We start from the raw sequence: 23,870 nt of genomic DNA on the forward strand, positions 1-23,870 counted from the left end.
ATGTATAGGGACGGGTTGCAGGGATGTCCCCTGCTCCATTTGTAAAAAAACAAAAAAAGAAATCAGGGGTTGCAGCGGTGTCCCCCGCACGTTCAATGTAATAATGTCTCTGCAAAAAACGGCGACTTTTTTGTCAGGAGACATTTTTGCTAGGACATTATTACACGAATCTGTAGACATGTCAGTAGTGAAGAAGTGGCTCTTGATGCAGATCAGTGCAGGGCACAGTGGGAGCTATAGGAATTCGGGGATACATGCTGTGCTGTGGACTGCTCTAAAATGACCCACAGGGACGGCCTGCGATACGTTCAGGATCCCCTTACTTGCCAGCCTGCTCTCTGCTGCCCACTGACATTAGCCAGAAGGGCTCCTGGATGGGGCTGAATGCCAGAAGGCAGTCTAATTGGGGTACTTACGACATATGTCCGGGGTTCTCCACTGGACGCAGGCCTCTTCCTTGGTGCACTCCTGGGCGTAGACGGCCACGGCACTGCAGAAGCATTCGCAGTCCCCGCCAGAGTCGCAGGAGCAGGAGTCGTGAACGCAGGCCTCATAGAATGGTGTAGGGTCCACCTGTCGAACAAAGGGTTTATACAGCATTACATTTATACGAGAGAACCCTAGCTCGGGCGATACGGCACCCCAGCCTCTTGCATCGCACCAACAAGGAAAGTCTTCGCACGGCCAAATTTCCTGAGGAAAATGCACCTTTTTTGAGTATCCATCAGCCTGGGTTCTACGCGCTTACATCATTTCCCATGTAACCACTGCCAATGGAGCCTACAAAACTGCCTTCAGAGCAACCTCTGCCAAAACAAGCTGCAGTCTACGTCATGGATCAAATGCAATCCCCAAGGTCTGGCCCGATGGCAAAGAGCATGGCGGCTTCCACCGCAGTGTTTAAAATGGGGGCAGCGAATAGAAGAGTATAAGCAGTACTCTGAGAGTCCTTGCTTTGCTGAGAGTCCTCCTCCTGCTGGTCAGTGCAGACTCATACATGTTCAAACCCCTGCTGAGAACAGCCAACACACTTCTCTCAGGAAAACGCAAGTCCTTCCGGACACTGACAGTACTCCGCCAGTACACCGCGGTTCCATTACAAATCCTGATAGGACGTGTCATTCGTGTTTTTTTTTATTTTGTAAATATAGATACACCAAAGAAAATTACTGGCAATCCCATTAAAAACATGAAAGTCTTTTTAAAAAAAGAAACAATCGGGATTGTCATTAAAAGAAAGAGGCTTCGATTCTCAGAGCTTGCGACTAGCGGTGCATTTGAGGCATGGTTCATGGCTGTGGCGAAGATGCATACATACACTCAGTGATGTGGCATCGGTCTCCAGGAGAGGTATGCAGTCAGGCCTGTATGCTAATGGAGAAGTAATGCACTCACTCTTCTCTCTACGTCCTACACTATTGTGTAGTATCACTCTTCTGCTTCAGATGGTGGAGGAACCCCGGGTAGGCACTAGTTCAACAAATATTAGAGTGCTGCCTCCATCTACTCCCGTGTGGGGGGTAACCAGAAAGAAAAAGAAAAAGAAAAAGATAGAGGCCCGTCTGATAGGGCGGGTAACTGAAAGTGGGGTCACTTTCAGCACTTAAAAACCATTTTAATCATCATTACCCAAGAGAGCTGAGTCTATGGGTGCAGCACTTTTTTCAATTCATGGTCCATTGTTAAGAGGAACGACCGCATTAATGTGTAGCCCTTTAGGAATTTACTCCATTGGTTATGGTTTTAGCGAAACCTAAGGCATACTCTCTTTATGCTTTCCTATTAACTAGGCAAAAGGAAGGGCGATAACTATCTCCTACCTACGTTCCGCGGAACAGGCTTGCCCTCTCAAAATCACCTGTACAGGTAATTATCATACCCCTAGCAGGAGCTAGCCTAATTAAAAGAGTCAAACTGGATTCTAGAGAAATAGTAACTCCTCAAGTTTTCTTTTTTTTAAATAGGGAATGGATTTCACTTACCACCGATTTTTACAACCTAAACACTAGCGCAGTCTACAAGCCAGTACTATAACCAGGGTTCTGCTCCTGATGAAAGTTCTGGATTCTTCACCTTTACGAACTGAAACATGTTGAGACTTTGTACTGTGTAATAGCAATGCAGTGAATAAATTATGCAATTTATCACCAAATGTGATGCAAAAAACTCTAGGTTGTACTGAAACAATATCGAAACTAGAGGTTAACAATCCATGTTTATGATACCCTGGCCACTGAGACGGCATGTTGTAAATGTATATGTTCAAATAACCACAATGTATGTGTTGTTTTTTACTTAATTTTAAATACTTGATTGTATGATGTGTTATGTTGAAATTTTTGATGATTAAAATGTTTTTTAAGTGCTGAAAGTTACCCCACTTTCAGTTACCCACCCTATCAGACGGGCCTCTATCTTTTTCTTTCTGTATCACTCTTCTCAACATGTTGCCATCAGCCCAGCCAAACAGCTTTCCAGAATTCCAGACACTCATTCTGGTGGTGATTGGAATTCTGCACTCACTGTTCCCGCACTGCTGGCAACATCCTCAGTGGCTGCCACCCCTCACCGCCGCATGCCTTCACTCTGCGCGCCACTCTCACCACAGCAATCTGAGTTCTCTCAGGAAGACAAAGCTTCTCGTGCCTGACCGGTTCCATTTCTGGGAGTGGCCTGGCACACCCATTCGTGCAGAAAGCATTATCACCCAGCAGGGGATAGAGGGGAGAGGGGCCAATATCTCGTATTAGGCGCCTGGACTCCTGACTTAATGGCTCCGAGTGGCGTGACTGTGTAATTGGTTAGCCACAAGTTAAATGATAACATACGCATCTCCCTCTTTTTCACTTACACTGTCACCATGGGTTTATCGGTGAAGTGTGCCATGTCCCATCCTCACCCACCATCACCAACCAGTTTAAGTATCCACTTATCACTAGGCTGTTAATATTAAGTCCCCAGTGATGGGAATGCCCCATAATGCTGTTGACCTTGCAGGTCTTCTGAGAGAAGCACCATTTGTATGTTTCCTAAATTAACAAATACAAAAAGAAAGACAAGTGGTAGATCAGCATCCCTGCCACTGGCTGCTCCCATCATGGCCGCCAACTGTTCCCAGAAAGTCATATCACTGGTGTTGTGACAGGGAAGCTCACCTGCTGAGCGGAGCAGGTGTGAACATAGCTGATCCTTGGTCAGGCTGAGAAAATGGCAGCTCAAACAAAAAAGCTTTGCCTTCACCTCATTACTGGGATTTCAAGAGTATTACTCGCAGTTAACCTTATGAGATCTAAGTGATTGTCTCTGCTTGAATTCCTGCACTGGGCCAGGATGCAGGGGGTGTAGGATTCCCGACCTTAAACTCGCAGATCTAAAGGGCCACGTGGACTACATCAGGCAGCACAGTGGGGTTCTGGGGTGGAATGCAGGATGATCGCCCCTCAAAAGGTGAGGGAGAGCCTTTCAGTCCATGCAGGCAAGGTATGTGTGTAAGCAAGTGCAGATCTCTCCAATTATAAGATTTCATAATACAAGGATCTACCCTTTATATCCTCATACATGCTCAACCCGCAGGTGAGAAGGGCAGGCACCAGCTCAGCCAGAATCATTATTTATTTTAGAATCACTGGTCCTGACAATGGGGCATTCATAGGCGCAGAGAACGGGCACAGGTCCTGGGCATCTTTTGCTGTAAAACATGACAACCTTTGCAACGGGTCACACAGGCATGAACATGTGTTTGTCTTGCCCTTCTGCAGGCACAAATAAAAGGGTTCCCCTTAAGCTAACATCAAAAAGGTTTCGCTGCACTCACCTTGCTGTGACATATCTTAAAGACCGGGCTCTTGATGAGGGCGCACTGCTTCTCCGCCCACGACTTGCGATGTGGGTTCAGCGAGCAGGGAAGAATCACGTCCACCACATCTGGACAGCTGGCACTGGCCTTCCAGCTGTTGCCGAACTCCAGTGGGTTGTTCAGTAAAAGCTGGGACCTGGAGGTGAGGTCGTTGTTGGAGTTGCCATCGAAATTTCCACACAGGCCACAGACTTTGCCCTGCAAAAGAGTAATGCCAAGGATGTTACAAGGTAGGCCCCGATGCCTCGACGGGTGACTCTGGACGCGCCCCCCTGACCATCACCTGAGGAAGTCCCATTTCTCACCTTAAAATCCGGAGACAGTTTGATGAAGATGGTGGTCTTGGTATCCCAGATGAGCAGGACCCCGTTGCTGGCCTGGATGACCAGGTAGACCCCTACCTGGCGGGTCAAGTACTGCACCCCGTTCTCACCGTCTCCCTGAATTACTGTAAGCTTCTTATCCTCCAGCTTCAGCTCCAGGCTCTGCAAAGCAATGGGGCCATTACATCATGGCTCACAACCCAATAGCATCTTGCCTCCCAATCTTGGAATTAGACACCGGTTGCCTCAAGGTGTACGAGACTTGGACTGAGCACTCTTGCAGCACTAAAGTCCCACTGGCACAGCATGCAGTCTGTATCTCTGGCCTGGTGGAAGGCATTGCACTGGGCACTTTACCCTAATCTCCAGCATACCTTGCTACCTAGGCAATGCAACCCCCCACCCAGTGCCCCCGATGAGCTTAATTCATTATTTGCCTTTCACTAGATACACAGTTTGGGAGAATGTCGCCTGTCTGTTTTCCATTTCCTTCCCACTCTTCCCCTCCATTCCTTATCTATGTCTTAGATCTTGGACTATCTGAAATGTCGTCAGGCCTAGTACGATAGTCGTTTGTTTTGTTCCGCCACTCCCTTTCTGCACCCCTCTCCCTCACCTTTTCTTTTTCTCCGGCTCTACCAGAAATTTCGTCTGGCCTAGTATGGTAGTCACCTGTCTGTTTCCATTTCATTCCCACTTTGCCCCTCCCTTCCTTATCTGTGTCTTAGCTCTTGGACTATCTGAAATGTTATCAGGCCTAGTACGGTAGTCGCATGTCTGTTTCCCTTTCCTTCCCACTCTCCCCCTCCCTTCCTTATCTATGTCTTAGCTCTTGCACTATCTGAAATGTCGTCAGGCCAAGTACGATAGTTAATTTCACAGTCTTACTGTTCATGGCCTGTAAGAATGCCATTGTATTTTCCCTTGTTCCCTCCCTCGCCTTGAAGCGCTTTGAATCATATTTTGTATAGGCGCTATATAAATTATCATATCATATCATATCTACCGAGCCATCACACATCTGATACACTGTACCCAAACGGGGACCCCACTCAGCACCTGCATGTAGCATGCATTTCCATTCCAGCAATGCAGGCCACACACAGGCCACACACATCTCTAGTAAGACATTTCGATCCTAGTTTGCAGTGGGAATCACATTGTCACTGAAACCGCTAGTCACTTTAGCGAGGTCACATGTGGATATAGGGGAGTTTTGGAAGTCACTTCCAGAGCTTTAAGTGGCCTATGGCAGTGTGAAAATAATGGACCTCAAGACAGGGCTTTGCTAGGGTGACCTGATATTCCTGCGCTGACATTCAATGAAATGATCATCAGTGGCAATACTGCTCTTCGCCAGTAGATGTTGCTGTCAGCCATGTTTAGAATTACATCACCAGCTTCAGATATTTAGAGTTAGATTATTTATTCTGTAACAGTCTGAAGGGATAGTACAATACAAAGAAAACGTGGTCTGATTTTTGCAACTTATTATATTAAAGTCTTGTCATTGGAATTATTTAATACAATTCATTAATAAACATGAATCATAGATTTCCTTCAAAAGGACAGAGGTATTGGAACCGACTTTGGCCTATATTGATTCTGTTTCATTTTTATATTTTAATGTTTTTTATCCAGTTTATTATTTGATTGCTAATAAATTATATTATATTTAACACATCTTTCAATATATATTTTACCCACGTTCATGCCAGGTAAGAAAATCCGACCGTGTCTGTTAGGCCACTCCTATAGTTACACAGGCTGCTTTCAATTGATAGGCCGCCCAGGCGCGTCTTAGGGCCCACCCCCAAACACTGTTCATCTCTCATTGGGGCCCACCCTTGATTTCTTATTCCACTTAAAGCTCTGGTCACTACAATGCGTGTCATCCGGGTGCCTCCGGGTTGAAAGCAATGATCAATATAACAGGGGCAGCGGTCGAAGTGTACAAAAAGAAGTAGTGGAACTATGTTCCCTACTGGCCTGCACTCTTCCCAAAAAAAAACCATCACCACGCACCCTCCCACGCTCAATATAAACCCCTAAAAACCCTCCCACGCTCAATATAAACCCCAGAAAACATGCTCCTGCTGTTTAGGAGAACGCTCTGTGCAGTGCACTGAATATGAAAGTTTAAACTTCTTCCTACACTCTTGTTTTAAAACGAAACCATTCCGGAACGGTTTCTTTTTAAAGTAAAAGTATAGGAACAGTAAAACCTAATTTAAAGAAGTAGAGGAGCTCTGCTCCCGACCGCTCCGGCCCACTTCCACCACTGAACAGGGGTCGAAATTAAGGCTGGATAAGAAAGAGCTAAAAGCAGTTCTGGGGTATCCAAAATCAACCAGTGACCAGGAACTCGGATGGCGGGACAACGAGCTAGTACACAGCATTCTGCAAATCTAACTTGCACATAATACGGAAACCTATAAATGTGTCTATTTTTTATGGGTCCTTGTGCTTTAAATGACATATAGAGGGGTCCTAAGGTTTATTTATAGATTGTCCCAAACACATACAGTTAAATTCACATAGATGTGTTTGTTCGGCATTGGTTGGCCTGGGGAGCCAAAAGTAGCTCCTGGTGCCTGTTAGGGTCATGCTAGCCAGGATCTTCTAGGCTACCAGCAGGGGCTAAATAGCTCCCAGCTCCCATCAATTTCCAAACCTGTATAGTATTGTAGCCCTCTCTCTCTCTCTCAGAGCTCTTCTGCTATGATTCTCCAGAAGCGTGTTTCCTCACATTCTGCCCATGGCTTCTAACTTTGCCAACTCAAGGGACATGAGGAAGCAGCATAAGGGTTATATTTAGTGATCTTGGTTTTATGGTATTTATTTTGTCATCCTTTCAGTCTGTATTTTTCGGCATTTATATTCTGACCATTTTATTTGTATGCAACCTGCCTCATTTATTGTTAGAACCATAAAGAAATGTCCAAATAGTATTTTTTGAAAAAAAGTTTGTTGACTAGCAAAACAAATAGAGGTGGACTTGCACAGGTTTCTACATTAGACCCAAACAACTGTTTCTGTGATTGCTGTTGACCTGCAAGTGATCTCATTAGCAATTTAAATAGCTTGAAGCAGGCTACCAGCACCTTGTTTACTCTCGCTATGCTTCCAACACTACCAGCCACCGGCCTACCAGGACTCACTGACAACCTGGGGAGCCAAGCAGAGGGGCTTGAGCACCACTTTCCCACTCTTTCTGTGCAAACAAATACAGACACAAAACACACACATTTTTGTCTTGTGTTAATTTGTACAAAAAAAGTAAAAATGGCATCCATTATGGCCTATGTATATTTCTCGGTTAAGATTTGGAAGTGGGAGTACTTTGCTCCTTGTTTTCAAAAGTTGGGTGTAAAATGATTTTTTAGGGAGTAAAAATGTAATTTGAATTCCCAATGATAGTGAGAAAAATTATGTTTTAACTTGAAAATGGAAATGTTTTTGTAATAATTATTTCTTTGCACCTATTTATTCATGCACATTAAAAGATACAGGTTGACTTCTTCTGATCAGGAAGTTACAACAGTAGTTTTGTCCTGTGGTCCTGCACGCATCACTGGTCCAAACATATCCACGGAGCTCTGTCGGTGAAAGCAGGGGCACAAGGTCTGTTTCCTGTTTGTTGGGAGTATTTTTACTCCCTATTTTTATTTTTGGAGAGTATTTGCCTATTTTCGGAGAGTAAAAGTGGCTGATAGGGCTGCTGCCATGACAGTGAAACAAATTCCACAAGGTACCCCCTCTAGTGGAGAGGGGTGGGCATTTCTCCTATGCTATGTTCTGCACTCTCATGTTAGGGAGTAGAAACTACTGATGTGCCTTTGTGGTCTGAGTTCTAATTGGTTGAACGGATGTGCTGTCAGAGCTTGAGTAGTGCAGCGAAGGCAAGGGCCCATGGTGCTTGCCGTAGCTACCATTAATGAGCGTGCTGAATAGCATCTGGGGCTGTGCGGAGAGCCCATTGCAGGGTGTTCATACCTCGAGGAACACCTTGATGGCCTTGGAGCAGGTGACGCCGGTGGTTCCGCAGGGCACGTTCTCTGTAATGATGCGCATTGAGCCGCTGTTGTGCTTTTTGCCGCAGTAATCCTGCCGAAGAAGCACAGAGTTAGAGTTGCATATGAACGATGACTTCACTTTGCGATGTTATTTCTAACAACAAAATCAGACAAAGAAAGACAGACGACAAATAAATCCATTATAACTTATAACATTATTATTAGCCAGTGGTTATAGCCACTAATCCCCCAAATGGATCTTACCCTTTTAATGGTATGCAGACCATTTCCAAATGAACCAGCTCAACCACAATGCCCCCCCCCCACAATCCCAGGGCATTGGTGACAGGTGCCCTAAGAGGGAGCGCTGGCACTCCCCATCTTCAGGTGAAAGGCTCCGAGAGCCATCTGTAAACCACCTACCCTGCCTTTAAGTAAGGGGGGACAGGTTTGAGTGGCAACCCTGACCTCAGACAGGTCTGGCAATGAAACAGGCATTATGATAACCGGTCAGCTACAGGGAATTTCTGGGGGGTGAGTTGAAGATGGCACTAGAAACACTTGTGTACATGCGTGCTATAAATGATCTATCATATCATATCATTTGCTTTTAGTCCCATGGTTCAGCTATGGGAGCTACTGGTTTCTGATAAGCTCCAGTTCACTGGGCGTGATGAAGAAGATGCTCCACCAGTTGTAGACGTAAATGGCAGATATCACAATACGCTAGAGCCCAGGCATCGGGCTAGGTACAGGACTTGGCGGGCCTCAATGATTAGTCAAGAGGCACCATGTGAGAGAACACTGCCTGCGTAGCGCTCAAGGTGAAATGGAGGCTGGTAGAGCTGATCCGCTTCATCCTCACTGATTAGCAAGTCCCATGTGGGGCGAGCCTGAGGGCGCAAAGGTAACTGCAAGGAGCTCTGGGGATTCTGAAGGGAGAGGAGCTGAGGAGGAGGAGTGCTGTTGCTTGGCCTCTCCTCTTGCTCCTCCAAACCTCACCACAGTCACTGACAGGAACACAGGGTGGCGGGGCCCGCGTAATGGTGGTGTGCTGCCTGCTCCTTGGTTGTGCATTCATTGTGGAGCCCGTAGAGGGCTGCTTCACCTCCCAGCCTGTGGTGAATGTGCGGCTTGCTACTTGGGCACGAACTACAAAAACTATGTTTGAATGAGTATGCATATGTAGTCCTAGATCTAAAGGAAGTAGAGGCAGAGCGGCCTCAGAAGGGCAAGGCCAAATGCCTTGGAGAAGAAAAAACAGGCCATTAATGGACTGTGGAGGAAAGGGATAGAGCAGTCTTTGGAGAAAAGACAGCCTGGCTTGAGAATTTTCGAACATGAGACTGCGAAAACTTGCTTAATGCTGTTTCAGTAGAAGGGGATATTTCGAATCGAACAAGACACTCGGTTGATTCTTTGGCCCCCGAAAACTATTATATACGGTGGAACACATTCAGAACCCAAAATACTTTTCATCGAAATAGCACTCCCTTTGCCAATAGCCAAAGATGATTCGGAATCTGGAGTCACCACTTCACTCTGCCACCTTAATGACCCATGAGGAGTGACACTTGAGCGCAATATCACAAGCACTCTCATTGTATCTGTCCCCATCATCCGTGCCCCTTAGCCAAGCTGGCAATCAATGGATTGTCTCTGAACACTGCCATCAGTGCCATCAGGGCCCATCCCACACCTAAAAGGGCAAATATTTCATGCCAGAGAGAGCAAGCTCAGGGTATATCAGTGACTTCAAGAAGAGTTACATAAGGTGTTTTTCCCTCCCTACCCCCAAAATACTCTTGAGTAGTCTCTGTGAATATGTTTGTATGCATGACTTCATTAAAGGGTGTGGCATATGCAATGAGAGAAGCAGAGGTCCCTGGGAAAGGCACAGGGCCACCCAGATTGCGCGAGTGCAAGTACTACGACATACCCCCCCAGCAATGTAATGTAACGGAGTACTGCACAGTGCACCTCTGCCCTGTTAGCAGCACCATTGCGCTTGGGGGATTTCAGGCTGTTAATGGAATAGAAAGGGAGGCAGATGCAAAACCTGTGGTGTTTCTGAGTGCAGGCCGGAAGTACCAGAGTCCTAAGGGTGAGTTTTGTTCTATGGGTTTTGGCGGTGACACACAGGTGTTTTATCCAGAGGGGAGAGACCAGAGTCTGATAGACCAGAGTGCTTTGAGGCTGGGCTAGCCACTGGTTTGGTGGTGGAGTGCAGTGACAGAGCTAGAGATTGAGCGTTGACGTGGTCCTGTTAAGGTCAGATTGGTATTGCTAGGCCTAAGCCTACCGTGTGCGAGGGGGTCTGTGTGTGAAGTTTCCTGTGGTAGGAGATTTAGAGGCCAGTTGGGAACACAAGGAGAGTAAAACCACTAAGAATAAAGTACACTGGGGAGCAGAAATCAGGTGGGGCACAGTCAGGGAACAGAAGGAGCAATCATTTCATAAATTAGCATCCAGCTGCGAGGGCCAGCCCCCAATAGCAAGAGAGCAGACATCAAGCGTGTAAAGGCCGCAGGAAAATGCCAGGGCTGTCCAACTTGATCAGAATGGAATTCACCCACTCGGAAGGATTGCACAGAGTGGAACTGCAAAGTGCCAGCCCACTTACACTCCTATCCCAATATTAACATTAGTCCAACTTACACCCAACCCGCAATCTACTGATAGCATGCCTTTCTACATTCGAAAAGGTCCAGGTGGCCTCCAGCCAATGAGATACATGTCTTCTGTGCTCCCTTCAACCTATGATATTAACACACCCCAGTTAACTCCATGTTGCAACACATTTCCCCGCTACATTCGCTGCATGGAATGCACACGAACTTCCATTTTTGACATTCAGATATTTCATCTTAAATGGCAATAGTACCACCCACCCCTGCTAGACCAATTAGAAAGCAGATCCGGGAATGACGATTCATTATAGTCAATGTGCATTTCAGTGAAGATCACATTAGGGATATTATGTTAAAGGATAAGTGCCCCATCGCTCGCACCCCCTGCCCGCCCCCGGTTTCCTGAACAAAATCTAGAATCATGTGGTTGATGCCAGACCCTCAAATTCGAGTTGGAGGACGCTCATACCTGGGTTGCCACATATTCACAATGTCCATCAAAGTCATACTGCCTCCCATCAAAGGTGATGTAATGCCCACTTCCGTAGATGGTGCAGGTGCTGTAGCACACGGAGTGGGTGCAGGTCCATTGTCCACTGTGGCACGTGCTGCGGAGGTGCAAAGAAGGCAACCCTGATTACAGAGGCAGAGAAGACAGTGCCTACCACACGGGAGCTCCTCCATCATCAATAAGCATTCAAAGAAGAAAGCGAGAGGCACTTATTCCCACAGAGACGGGCCCTGGGATTCCACCACCCACTACTGATGCCACCCTGGGAGTCATCTGTAAGGGAGGCTCACACCATTGTCTTCAAGTGTTAAGTCCAGACTTATGCAAGTAGACATTCCATCAAATGCCGTGACATGGAGGCAGCGGGATAATTGATAAGAAGCTTTGGTTGATCAATTTATGAAGACAACTTTTTTATTTAAACACTGCAAAATAAAAACACATTTAATGTACTATGTTTGTCTATTTACTTTACTCAATATTAAAATAAGGTTTTGTCTTCACAACTAAAGCTCCAAAACATGTATTGCTACCACCGCAATGTGCTAATAGCCTCCTAGACCTCAGGAGGACTCATTGTCACTTAGGATAATGACCCTACCCTAATTTAGGGCCCTCTGCTACGCTTCGGGCTCTAACTTGGTGGCGGGTCATTATCCAACGATAACGACCCTTCCCTCAGTCTGTACGACTATAATATGTAAGGCGTGTATACGATTTATAAAAGGAAGAGTTCTTCATTTCTGTACAAGATATATGGGACATGGCATGTGAGTAGAGAATGGAATGTGGTAGTGATCCGCAAAATGTATTTATAATACGAATTACGTTTTCTGAAAGGGGTCTATGAAATGGCTGACCGGTGAGTGTTGATAAGGATCTGCGCCCGAACACCCTTGCTAATTACTAAGCGTTTGATGATCCTTTTCATCGGTTTAGGGGCGCGGTATGATCCGTTGGTAAAAACACACAGCTGACATTGGGCTGAGTTAAATACAGTATTTATACAATTTAAAATCTATAGATGAGCAAGATTATAATCACAAACAGCATTAAGATCTCCACCCAGGGGGGCTCTGAGCTCACCAACAAGCACTAGCCATTTGATTTGGACATCGTCACAAATGATCAATTGTGCAAGTTAAGCTTAATTATTCCCATTTTGAGGATGCCACTGTTTAGTGCACCCTCCCCCATACCATTTAGCTCTCAGGGGCTGCATTCCCTACAAAGACCCAGGACTAGCTTGTCGGCAGTCTTCTCACAGTGGATTGGTCTAGGATGAGCGCTTACCATGTGTTGCAGTCTACGTTGATCCGGGAGCCGTCAGCGTGGAACTCTTCATTGTGAATGCAGGGACATTGGCTTTCGGTGATGCAGACCCCTGTTCCGTCATCTATCAGACCATCGGGACACACACACCCTGAGACACAATCTGCCTCTAGCTGTGGGGGACAAAACGGTATAAGTGACCAGTGCTTGGCTGGATGCTCCTGCAGGGCTCAGATTAGTGTGGCTGAGACAAGGGGATATGAATGGATCAGGGGATGGAATGGCCGGTGATCAGCAAGGGTGAGATGGCTTGGGATGGAGTCTGAGGCACATGGAGTCTAACGAGGGAAGAGAAGCATCAGAAGATGGAGGAACTAGGTATGGCGGAACTCTGAACAGGAAGAGGGGGTGAGGTTCAGAGGAAGTAACCACTTGTGGCACAGCGCTCCATTGTGCCACAGCTAGGGGTGACCTATGTAAAACCAGCTGCAGCACTTAAAGCATGGCAAGTAGTACAGAGGGAGGTGGAGAAGAAGAGAGAAAGATCAGAGGTGAGGTTAGAAAAATGACAATACTTTGTGGCTAAAAGAGGAGAAATCAAAGAACAGCAGAGTAGAGAGTGAGTAAAAGCTTTGGGGGGAGGTGGTGAGGAATGAATGCGAGAGATCTGGTACTTACATATGATGATCGGGTTTGGCACGTTTTCTGGACTGGTGTTATTGAAGATCCAGGCTGAAGTTTAGTACAATCCAGATAGACCTTTCCAGGAGGGCAAGCTGTGAAGTAAAGAAATAACACACTCAGGATATGAAAGTGAGTAAGTGTGTGAGTGACTGAGTAAGTAAATGGTTAGTACAGTTCACAAACTTCATTGGATTGCCTCTAGGCCCCCACGTGCTTGGCTCCGAATTTGTTGGACCTTGGAGAGATACAGACTGAGCATTCGCTCGTGGGGAAGGGTGCTCAGCCAATCAGGCGGCTGGAACACTGAACGAGAATACACAATTCCCACCCTCTGTCCCAGCCACCCGAGGCCCTTCCTCGGGTGGCGCCTTTTTTTTCATTTTTGCAATGCGGGGAGGCAACAGGGAGCCTCTCCCTGCTGCCCCCCAACACCCCTACTTACCTGCGGGACCGAAGCATTGCGCCACGGTCCCGCGCTTCCCCCTTTTGACAGCCACTATAGACATGGAAAAGGGACATAGTCCCTTTTCCACATGGCAGCGGGCATTGATTTTTCTTTTTTTTTTCTTCAATTTTTCATCGGGAGCTCGGCTGTGCAAGCAGTGCAGATCTCCTGATGACAAATTGTGAAAGCCATTCGCACCCCAGACGAACCCAAGGGTGCAAATGGCTTTTGTGCCCTGGCAGGAGGGACTGCCTTAGCTCAGGCTGGTGGCCATTAAAGGCCATGTCCGTCCTCGTGGCAGGGCCTGAAAGCCACATTAAAAGCAAATCAAAAGAAGCCTGTCACTTGGCATCAGTTATTTCGGGATCTGAGGTGCCCATGCCCTCATCCTACATTCAGGTTACAGACCCATGTGTTGGAGAAGCCCCCATGATCCACCTGCTCCTTAACACATGCTACATACATGTTAATGGTCCAAGAATGTGCATCCCACACCTGCCGGTGGCCAGCCTAATATGCACTGCAACCTTACCATAACACTTCACCTACTCTGCACATTCTACTTCTTTAGATTGTTAGCATCAGGGGCCATATTAAATGTTTCCAAAAACGTAGCAGGCGCCCCTCTCCAGAAAGAACAAGGCTTGATAACCATTTCTGCGTTTTTTCCCCACTTTGAGAGTTTGCAGCCATTGCTTTTTGCTCACTGTACCTTTCTCAGATGGGAAATATCCATTTGCAGATCAGTCTTTGTCCCGCCCACATGGGCAGTCCAGCACCGAAATGCTATGGCAGTTCCCTTCTCAACAAGAGTACCAACAACAACGCCATACACGTGTTTCAGCCTTGTTGGGCCTCATCAGCCACGTTAAATGCCCCTGGCTAAAAGTATATATAATAGTTCAATCCAGGTCCTTCCCTTGAGGCAAAACCTTTCCTCTTGTCATTATTCTTATTGGTTTAGAAATGCCAACTGCTGCAAGTACGAAATCAGAGGTCTGAGTCAGCACAAAAAGGAAGAATGCGCAATGCCTCTTCTTATTACTCAGCCTTCCCGCCACGAGATGAATGCCCCCAATGAACCCTCAAGGTCACATGGAATAGCAGAAGCTGGGTCTTTTATCGCCCTTCAAGCACTGACTGATGAGCAGTGTATAGATGTATCCCACACCCAAGCCAATACAATGGACGAGCTCCACTATCAGGCCTAGGGGCAACCTTATGCTTGGAACTCTTCAGCAAAGCATTGTATGAATTGATCATTCCAGTTCCCGGCTGCTGGCACCCACACATAGGCTGCATGCCTGGGATCTGTGACTTCTGCCCATATCACATACACTCAGTCAGGCAACCTTGGATCACCCTATGTTTGCTAGGCACTATTAAGTATCATGACAAGGTTAAGTGCAGAAGCAAGAGGCGAGAGTTCCCACACAAGAACTCCCTGGGTATGAAAAACAATGAGCAAAGAGAGTCAGAATAATCCGGAGACCGTGCATCCCCCAGGCAGCCTTTTAGACATTCAGGAGTAGTAACAGAGAAAGAAAAGGGCAGCCAAACAGCATGGAGGGCCACTGGCCATAGAAGGGGGCTGATCTAAGTAAGATGCAGAGTGAGAGCGATCAGTCTAATGTAACAAGCCGCAGAGATGGACTGGTCCATACTAGAATTGATTGGGTCCAAAAACGATGCTTACCATGAAATGCTGGTAGGGCTGTTGGACAGTGAAGAGAAGGGAGGAAGTTGGGCATGTGAGGGAAGGATACCCTCTCTAGCATGCATGGTGGTAGGGTGATGGCAGTGCTGATGCTGAATAATGTGACAGAGTGGATTGACTTGTCGAGTGGACCTGGGGCCGCGACTGACCCACAAGAGCGAGCTGATGTCAGCTTATGACACTGGGACAACCCATGGGTGTTGTGCTCCAGGATCTTGTGAGGTGGTTCAGCCCAGCTATGCCTGCAGCAGCACTGGTGGTGGCATTGGCATGGCTGTAGCTTGTGGTGCCTGGAGTTGACAACCTGGACGCCGGTGTGGCAACTTGGTGACTGTCGCAGACTACTCCCGCAGCTTTTGATGTGAGAGGGAATTCTCAGCTGAAGCAGACAGAATGTTCACAGTTCAGCAACTGTGTCCTGGGCAGTATAGGGATCCACTTGGAGATCTACTCCTAGAAGATCAAGGTATTCTGGAGAATGATTGGTTGATGGGGGCCTAACTGACGGCCCTCTCATGGAGGTACACCAGGCATTGATGGCATAAAGATGGACTACTGATGTGAGTGGCAGCCTTTTATGCCATAACACTTGAACATCTGGATATATTCCTCCTTTTAACGTAGCCTTCCTTGAAAGCTACCACACCTAAGCCACCCCCACAAATGTTGGCACTAAGAGATAGATATGGTGGTACATAAGACGGCTGACTTTTGTGTTACCACTCTGCTAGCAACAAGGCCGCCTGTACGGTCTGGTGGGTACCCTGGTGAATGGAGTATGTCATAGTGGCCATCTTGCTCCTCAAGGTTCCTTCCCTACTCAGAGAGTCTGCCCACTCCTTCTTTACCGCCTGTGGTTTTCTTCCTAAAGGGGACCTGATGCATCTGGAGATGCCGGTACTGTGGAACCTTGGGAAATTTGATGGACTCTTCCTCTATGATGCCCCTGATTGCCTAGTCCTAGTGATTTCCTTCTATTTTCTGCCTTGGACTTGTATATGTTATTCTGTTTTCCTTGCTGGTACTTCTTTCTATTGTGTTTTAGCATGCATATCTTGTTCATCTGCTTTCTAGTGCCAAGAAGCCTCCTTGGCAGTGAAGGTGTAGTCCTTCCAAATGAAATCAAGTCGAATTACAGTGAGTTCAATGTCAGCCCTCCTGATACCAGAGGATCACCTTCATGATTCTGTGCATTGTTCATAGAGCTATGTAGTGCGAGGGTCCAATCTACCCGAAGAACTACCCACACACCCTCAAGTTCCCTCCAATCCACTTCTGCAAGACAAGGCAACCAAAGCCACCTAAATAGACCCAGACTGGGCAAAAGAACATCTCCCTTAACATCTGACAAATAAAAGGAACCTGCCAAAAGTCAGAAAACTGCTGAAATCCTTCCTGTTCCCCCAAGCATATCAAATCTGGGCATTAAATGTGCAAGAATGCCTGATTGTTGTTTACTTCGGAATCATGTGCCTGCACGAGATAACTGGAACACAATCCATGTTATAATTGAATGTTATCCATCCTACCCCACCCCTCAATTCATGGCCTTCAGATGTGGTCATTGTTCACCCCCTCTCCAAATCTAACACGTGCTCTGCAGGAACACTCTGTATACAGAGCTTTACAAGTATCAAAATGTGATCCATACACATACAATAACCAAACCTCTGCAAACCAATGGCCGCTTATAAAACCTCGAGGTTTCCCTATAGATTTCTTTCTGTAGAAAGCCTAAGGACCTTTTTACCATTCCACAGCCACGCATCCTTCCCTTCCTCTCTGTGTCACATTGCCAATGACCTGAAATGGCCATGCGACCTAAAGTTGCTCCGTAGTCCTGGCAGTAGTATTTGCACGCTCCCTCCCTCACGCAGCCATTCTGCCCTAATACCACCCCACCACCCCCCAATCATTGGCTGTGTGGAGATGCCGCACCCTAATGGCTTTCACTTACTGTCATTAAAGTTCACAGAGACGCACTGTAGCTTCCCCGCACGGCAGGTGCTGCAAATAGAAAAATTACACATTATTGGTGGGCTTGGTAAATGCTATGTTATGTTGATTTATACCGCACCCCGCCACCACCCAAGGACAGTCCCCGGGTGCTCTCCAAACTCCCCAACTCTCCAATTGGGAGAAAATATACAACTAATTCTTGGTTTGAGCGACGAAAAACAGAACTGCGATCCGACCAAGAGGAACTCAGGAAGAAATTTGTAAGGCTTCCGCCTGGCACTGCATCCAATGAGACATCTTTACAGAGGCCCTCAAGGCCGAGCACAGAGTCGTTTTTAAGAAACCCTTGTCAATTTATAACACACTCTGGGCATGATTTACAAACATGTTTCTAAAGTCCCATTGACAAATGTTTTGTAAATCAAGCCCTCTGGCTTCTGGATTGCTGTAGGTCCTGGCCTTCTAGCAGTGAGACATCCCAGGGGCTTGCCATGGTAAGTCACTTGAAAGTGTTTGGACTGACAATTAATGGCCTGAGACCCATTATGGCCAATTGCTGTCTCACGAGACACTTGAAATGTCTCTGGCTTTAGAGGGGGTTTTGTAAGAATGTACAGGAAGGCTTACAGTGATAGGATTAGTTTTGGAGCTCTCCCTCATGATTATATTACATTGTTTGTCTGTACATTAACATATTGCCCAATTAGTAGGATTAGTGCTGCATTTTCAACTCTGTGTGATTGGGTTGGCCCTACTGTATTGATAAATCTGGACACCACAACAAGGAAAAATATCAAATGTACCATGGCACTGTCATGACATCACAATTTCTACCCCTGTTTCAGATTCTTTGTGTCTTATAAAAGCACTTTCTGCATTTGGTGAGAGTGGACTTTGGCTGTGCAATGTGATTATGTGCAAAGTATACAAATAATTAAATTTATTTTTATTAACAATTGAAGACCAAAGTTTCAAGCATAAATACCACAGTAATGCCGCTGGTAAAGTGATGCCCTAGGCCAGAGTACATCACCAGTATATGTCTTTTGCTGATTTAACTTTGTTTTCTATTGGTTGCTTCTGATTGGTTGCTTCTAGCTTCCAACAAGCATTTTAACATTTAAAAAATAATCCATCAAATGCAGCATTGATTTGGAAAGTTCACATTTTCAGTCATTGTAGCCAAGAGGTGCAATGACCTGAAAGGAAAGTGTGAAAGCAAACAAATGGTCGAGTACATCAGTAGAAATCGCAGATGAGATTTCCCTTAGAGCTACGCTTTGAGATAGAACTTTCAATTGACTCTCACATTCTGTGGGAACTTGTCCATTACGGCAAGAGTTGTGAGAAATGTGTCAATTTCGCTTTTGCCAATTTCAGAAAACTATGCATTACATTTCACCAATTTTGCATAATTGTTAATCTTAAAAATAATGAATCAATCGATTTGCAGTAAATGAATTAAAAAAAATAAGGGGTTTTGCATTTTTCAAAATGTCTGCAAAATTGTCAGAAAAGTGACTGCTGCTGGAGATTTTCTCGACAAACTAAATGAAAGGTTTTCACTTAGTTTGCTAAGAAAATCTACAACAAAATTGTATTGCAGCTTTTATGTGCAGAGGAAGTGTAAACCTCAAATGAATAAATGTAAACTAGACATTTCCACATATTTTGCTAATAAGAAATTCTGCTAATTATTTTTTGCAGAACTTATTTTCAATGAAGTAAGTGAAACTTCTCACTAGGGTTGCCAACTAATTTTTCTGATAAAAAATCTTGCTAATTTGCTTCGTGGCAGATAGCTGTAAGCAGTTTCACAAGAGACATAACTGGAAAAGTATTTCTCAGCTTTTGGATCTTCACAACATAAAAAATGATCAATTGTGGCCTCGGCAGTACCTAGCAAAATTTGATCTGCCACCATGTTGGCCATGGAAGCTCTCTCACATTAAATACTTTAGGTTATGCAAACAATTTGACTTCTTGAACAACATTGTGTGGATTTCACAAGTATAGACATTCAAAACTCTACATGAATTGATGTGCCACAATTCCTTTCTGGGGATAATCAGATAATCAGTGCTTCTGGGCACCCCGGAAAAGTGCTATTACAATGATATTGTGTTGGTACAAGAAACTGAATACAAAGACCAATGGAACCGTTGCCATGAGCAACAGATCTTGGTGGATGCTGCATCCCAGTTTATGTCAGAGATGATTAGGCACATCTGTGCAATGTTGTTTGAAGGCTTGTCCAGTGCAGTGACATTCAGACATTCTTTCGGCATCCTCATGCAGGTATTGAGCAGAAGACACTGCAGGCCCTCCAAAATATCCCCTGTCACAGAAAGCTGGTAACTATGGACAGCGTTGAGTGCACTTCTGTCCGGTTTACAATACTTGGAAGATAAACAATACCACTGTCATTCGACAACTCACTAAATGTGGAAGTATGTCAGATGGAGGTATGAATGTGCCACTGGCTGAGTTCAGGGGGGGGGGGCTCAGGGGACATCCTTTCATCATTGTGGCTGTGTTTTAAGCTCAGAGCACGTTGGCCTTGATTCCTGGGTTCACAGAAGAATATTTGTTAGCCTAAGTGCCATGCAGCTGAGAACCCATTGACCACTGGACCCTTCAATGTGCTGTTGACTGAGCATTCCTCTTTCCTTTCATCTGGAATTTACCATCTGATTCCTGTCTGTGATATTTCAAGGCCTTTTTAGGAACATGTGTGCAACCCAAGGACCGTAATGTCATGACCAGCATTAACTTACCAGAGCTCATCCTTTTTGTAGACGATATTCCCTGGGATGAGATACAAGCCTTTATGGTAGCAGGTGCACCTGTTCTCTGCCACACAATGGCCTTTCTCTGTAAGGAAGAGTCCAGCAGGGCAGCTGCAGCCATCCAGAGGGACAAACTCTGCATTGCATAACTGGCTGCGATCGCTGAGTGAGCGACAGGTAGGCTGGCATGATGTTAGGTTATAGAGGTAGATCTGTGAAGCGGGGCAGGAATTCTCATCTACATTACGCGTAAGAAAAAAGGAAAAGATGTGATCACACTTGTGTTGAATTGATGTCTCACATTCAGTGCTAATACATAACCTAAATGAAGGAATGCCTTACATTGGAACTTAACACATTTAGCTTAAAGTTATACTATCGGCCGACCTGCTGCTAGATGATACACACATGAGAGCTAAATTTAGGGTTTTGGTTCACTGTTGAAGAGCAACCAAAAAGAGCAAAGGGCTCCAGCAAAAAGCGCTATATGGGTATCATGTGTTAAGGACAGCAGATCATTGTGTGTATGCAGGAGTACTTGGTCTTCATCCTAAGAATAGGAGAAACTAGAGGCAGCCTCTGGTCACCAACAATCATCACCCAACTATGGTCAAGAAAATCCCACTGATCTCCAGCTCAGTTTGGGAAAGGAGACTGTGCGTCAAAAATACCTGTCATATCCCTTTCCCACTTGTAGAAACATATATTCATGTTGCCATCTGGCATGGTTCAAGGCTTGTGTGATAACTCAGACTTGGGTCTGTCTACCCTTGATTCAGAACCCCCGAAGAACATAACCTTTTCGCACAACGAACGCTCCACACTGCTGATGCATGGTTGAATTGGAAGTCAGTAACAGGTTAGAAATTGAATTGGCAGGACCTCACGGTGTGGGGAGGAGGTCAAAGACAGAGGAAGAAGAGAGAGTTACAGAGACCTTTGAATTTCAAGATGTTCGAGATGACGTTTCGAAATCCTGAAATTTTGGGCACAAAGTGAGGTTTGCACTGATGTATTCCTGCACCAACACATGAATGGTTTTCCAACCGGCCATGCCACAATGCCCCCTCTTTTGCTCCCTGGTCTCCCGGTATCATAGTTCCACGTAGGTGAACAAAATGTCAAACCGTGAGAGCTGTGAGTTGTGAGGCTCAAGGGATGGGAACACTAATTGAGATTGCATTGAAGTGCATTGGGCCATGCTAAAATTAATAAGACATAATTGAGGTTTCCAATGAGTGAGACTCATGCGTGTTATGTGGTTAAACACGTAAGGCACAAATCTCTGTTACATAAATTCAATCAAGGAATGAATTTAAGATCCTCCCAGTCTATCCCACACCATAAAATCTCAAGTTCATGCACTCACCGCAAATGCCGTTTCTCCAGCCCCAGAGCACAATTCCCTTGGCGGAGCAGGCCCGCACGTAGGAGGAGATGGCAGCACACAGGCAATCCTCGCTGTTCTTACAATTGCAGGTGTCATACTTGCACCTCTGATAAAAAAAAGAAAAAGAGAAGAACATTGTTAGAAATGACAAGAATCGGACCACGCCACCTTAAACTAGGACCTAGACCTACTTACCAACAGGGAAATTTGGGAGTTCCTCAACACACCTCGAGCGCAGAAAGGTTAGTAGGGCTGGGACAATACAACCCACACCTGGGGCCAGATTACAGAAACCTTGCGCCCGTTGAAGTGCAAAGTTGCATGGTATTATCACAAGGGCAAAGTTTGCCCTAGTGCCAAAAACGTTGGGGCCATATTAGAAAATGTTTGCACCATGACAAGGGTCTTAGTGCCAAAAACATTAGGGCCATATTAGAAAATGTTTGCACCATGACAAGGGCAATTTTGCCTGGTATAAGTACTAGGCCAGAAATTGCACTGATGCAAAAACATGCAATTTCAATGCTTTTTTTAATCACGGCAAACTGTGCCCCTGTGCTAATATTGTGTGACTTTGCACTTACACTGGTGCAAAGTTTCTATAATCTGCCCTCGGAATGTTAATTAAGTTACTGCCAAGCCTGACCCAAAAGTGGCCTAGTCAAGAATGGATGTGAGACAATGTTATGCCTTATGTGGGTTTAGGCTATAAGAGTACAGTAATACGTAGCAATCTAAAGTGAAAAAGCATAGCCTGGGCTACATGTCCAGGATGAGCTCTTTAGATTCTGTGAAAGCCGTAGGTAGATGAACGACCAATAGGGGAGGCAGCAAGAGAAGGGCCAGCTGCCTGCTTTTCTGTACGTAGTAGCATTCTGGTACACATCTGTCATGTTATATTATGTTTTGACTGTTGCCATTAGACTTGGACAAGCTTTGTGTATTTTGCAGCACTTTATTCCCCAATACGGCCATCTCACAGGGCTGAGTGACAGGAAGCGATCCTTTCAGTTTGTGCCACAACAATGTAATCACCAGTGCACCCAAAGATCTGCACTGAGGACCCCTGCAGCCGGTGTGTTGGTATTTGAGTGGCACCATCTGGGTGCCAGGCCGATGGATGCCTCCTGTATTCAATAACTCTCACCCATGCTGTACTGGTACATTGGGAGATTCATAACCAGTATGTATGTTTTTTAAAAGATCTTTAAGAATTCGTTTTGTACAATAAATTCAATTATATTTTATGCAGCTGTGTTTTGATATCACTTGTCTTGTATTTGTTGATTGAGAAGGATCATTTTGGAGGCTTTCATGTGACCCTTTTGAATTTACATTAATTAGTAGATGATAGTAATTGGACCACAGTGTGAGGTATTGTTTTCCATTAAAAACATTTTGCATAACTCCACCTCTCAAAATGTAACATCATAGGAGAATGGGCTAGTGGGCTGATACCCCTCCACACTTCTCTAATGTTACATAAAAAAAACGTTTTTCAGGAGACAACAAGAAAGAAGCCATGGCACTGTTTCGAGCTGTGTGCCACTGTTTCAGGTTCTGAAATAGAGCTATTTTCATGGGGGTATTGCTCTTGGATGGAAACGCCAGTCACTCTATATCGAGTTGCACCCATTTCTATCCTCTTCCACAGTCTTAGAACCCACTGTAAATACTTCCCTAACAACCAACATGAGACTACCCAACGTGTCACTCTGTCAGGTCGAGGCGCCCATTTTGACAAGAAAATGGTACTTGCGTATAAGTGCTGCATCTGTACCATGCAGGGAGTGTAGAGATAATAAGTGCATGAATTTCAACTGTGTACTATTTCTTTCATAGCACTTCAGTCAGATTTTGTCAGAGCTCAGAGAGGATTTGGCCCGTCTCCATTCTTTCTGCACTGCCCAGCTCAGCTCCCAGCAGAACTCAATGGCTCTCTTCCCTTTTCCTTTTTTTCCCTCTCTCCTCTGCTCACCTTCGCTTCTCTCGTGGCCAACCCCCAAACACTCCCCGTCTCTGGCTTACAAGGCTTTTTTTCTACTCCTCCTCCCTTGCCTGTGTATTCTTAAAGATCCAAATTGCTTCACCACCCATCTTCGTGCATCCTGCCGCAAGGTCATCAATCAAATACCTACCATTTTAGCCAACACCCCAGTAATTTTCCAAAACCCTTTCTGCTTCCCCACAATAACCTTTATACAGCACTATTCTCCAGCCTGGATGAAATGTGCAACATAGCATCCTGACATCCTCTCTGCATTCCTGTTTAAACAGA

The 23,870-nt window shown here is 45.6% G+C and overlaps 1 protein-coding gene across 1 annotated transcript in view; it reads right to left on the bottom strand.

The window, feature by feature from the left end:
• The window catches only part of MUC2 (mucin 2, oligomeric mucus/gel-forming), a 210,788-nt gene that overhangs the window by 122,510 nt on the left and 64,408 nt on the right, over positions 1 to 23,870 (bottom strand). The window contains exons 15-24 of the mRNA XM_069625392.1: positions 21,572 to 21,698; positions 20,191 to 20,440; positions 17,412 to 17,461; positions 13,287 to 13,384; positions 12,630 to 12,781; positions 11,295 to 11,433; positions 8,176 to 8,286; positions 4,162 to 4,341; positions 3,815 to 4,054; positions 417 to 573 (exon numbers count right to left, since the gene is read on the bottom strand). Coding sequence (XP_069481493.1) covers positions 417 to 573; positions 3,815 to 4,054; positions 4,162 to 4,341; positions 8,176 to 8,286; positions 11,295 to 11,433; positions 12,630 to 12,781; positions 13,287 to 13,384; positions 17,412 to 17,461; positions 20,191 to 20,440; positions 21,572 to 21,698 — 1,504 coding nt within the window. The remainder of the gene's footprint in view (positions 1 to 416; positions 574 to 3,814; positions 4,055 to 4,161; positions 4,342 to 8,175; positions 8,287 to 11,294; positions 11,434 to 12,629; positions 12,782 to 13,286; positions 13,385 to 17,411; positions 17,462 to 20,190; positions 20,441 to 21,571; positions 21,699 to 23,870) is intronic.

This window comes from Ambystoma mexicanum, chromosome 11 (genome assembly GCF_040938575.1).
Source record: "Ambystoma mexicanum isolate Mex_15411 chromosome 11, UKY_AmexF1_1, whole genome shotgun sequence".
In the NCBI taxonomy this organism is placed as follows: Eukaryota; Metazoa; Chordata; class Amphibia; order Caudata; family Ambystomatidae; genus Ambystoma; species Ambystoma mexicanum.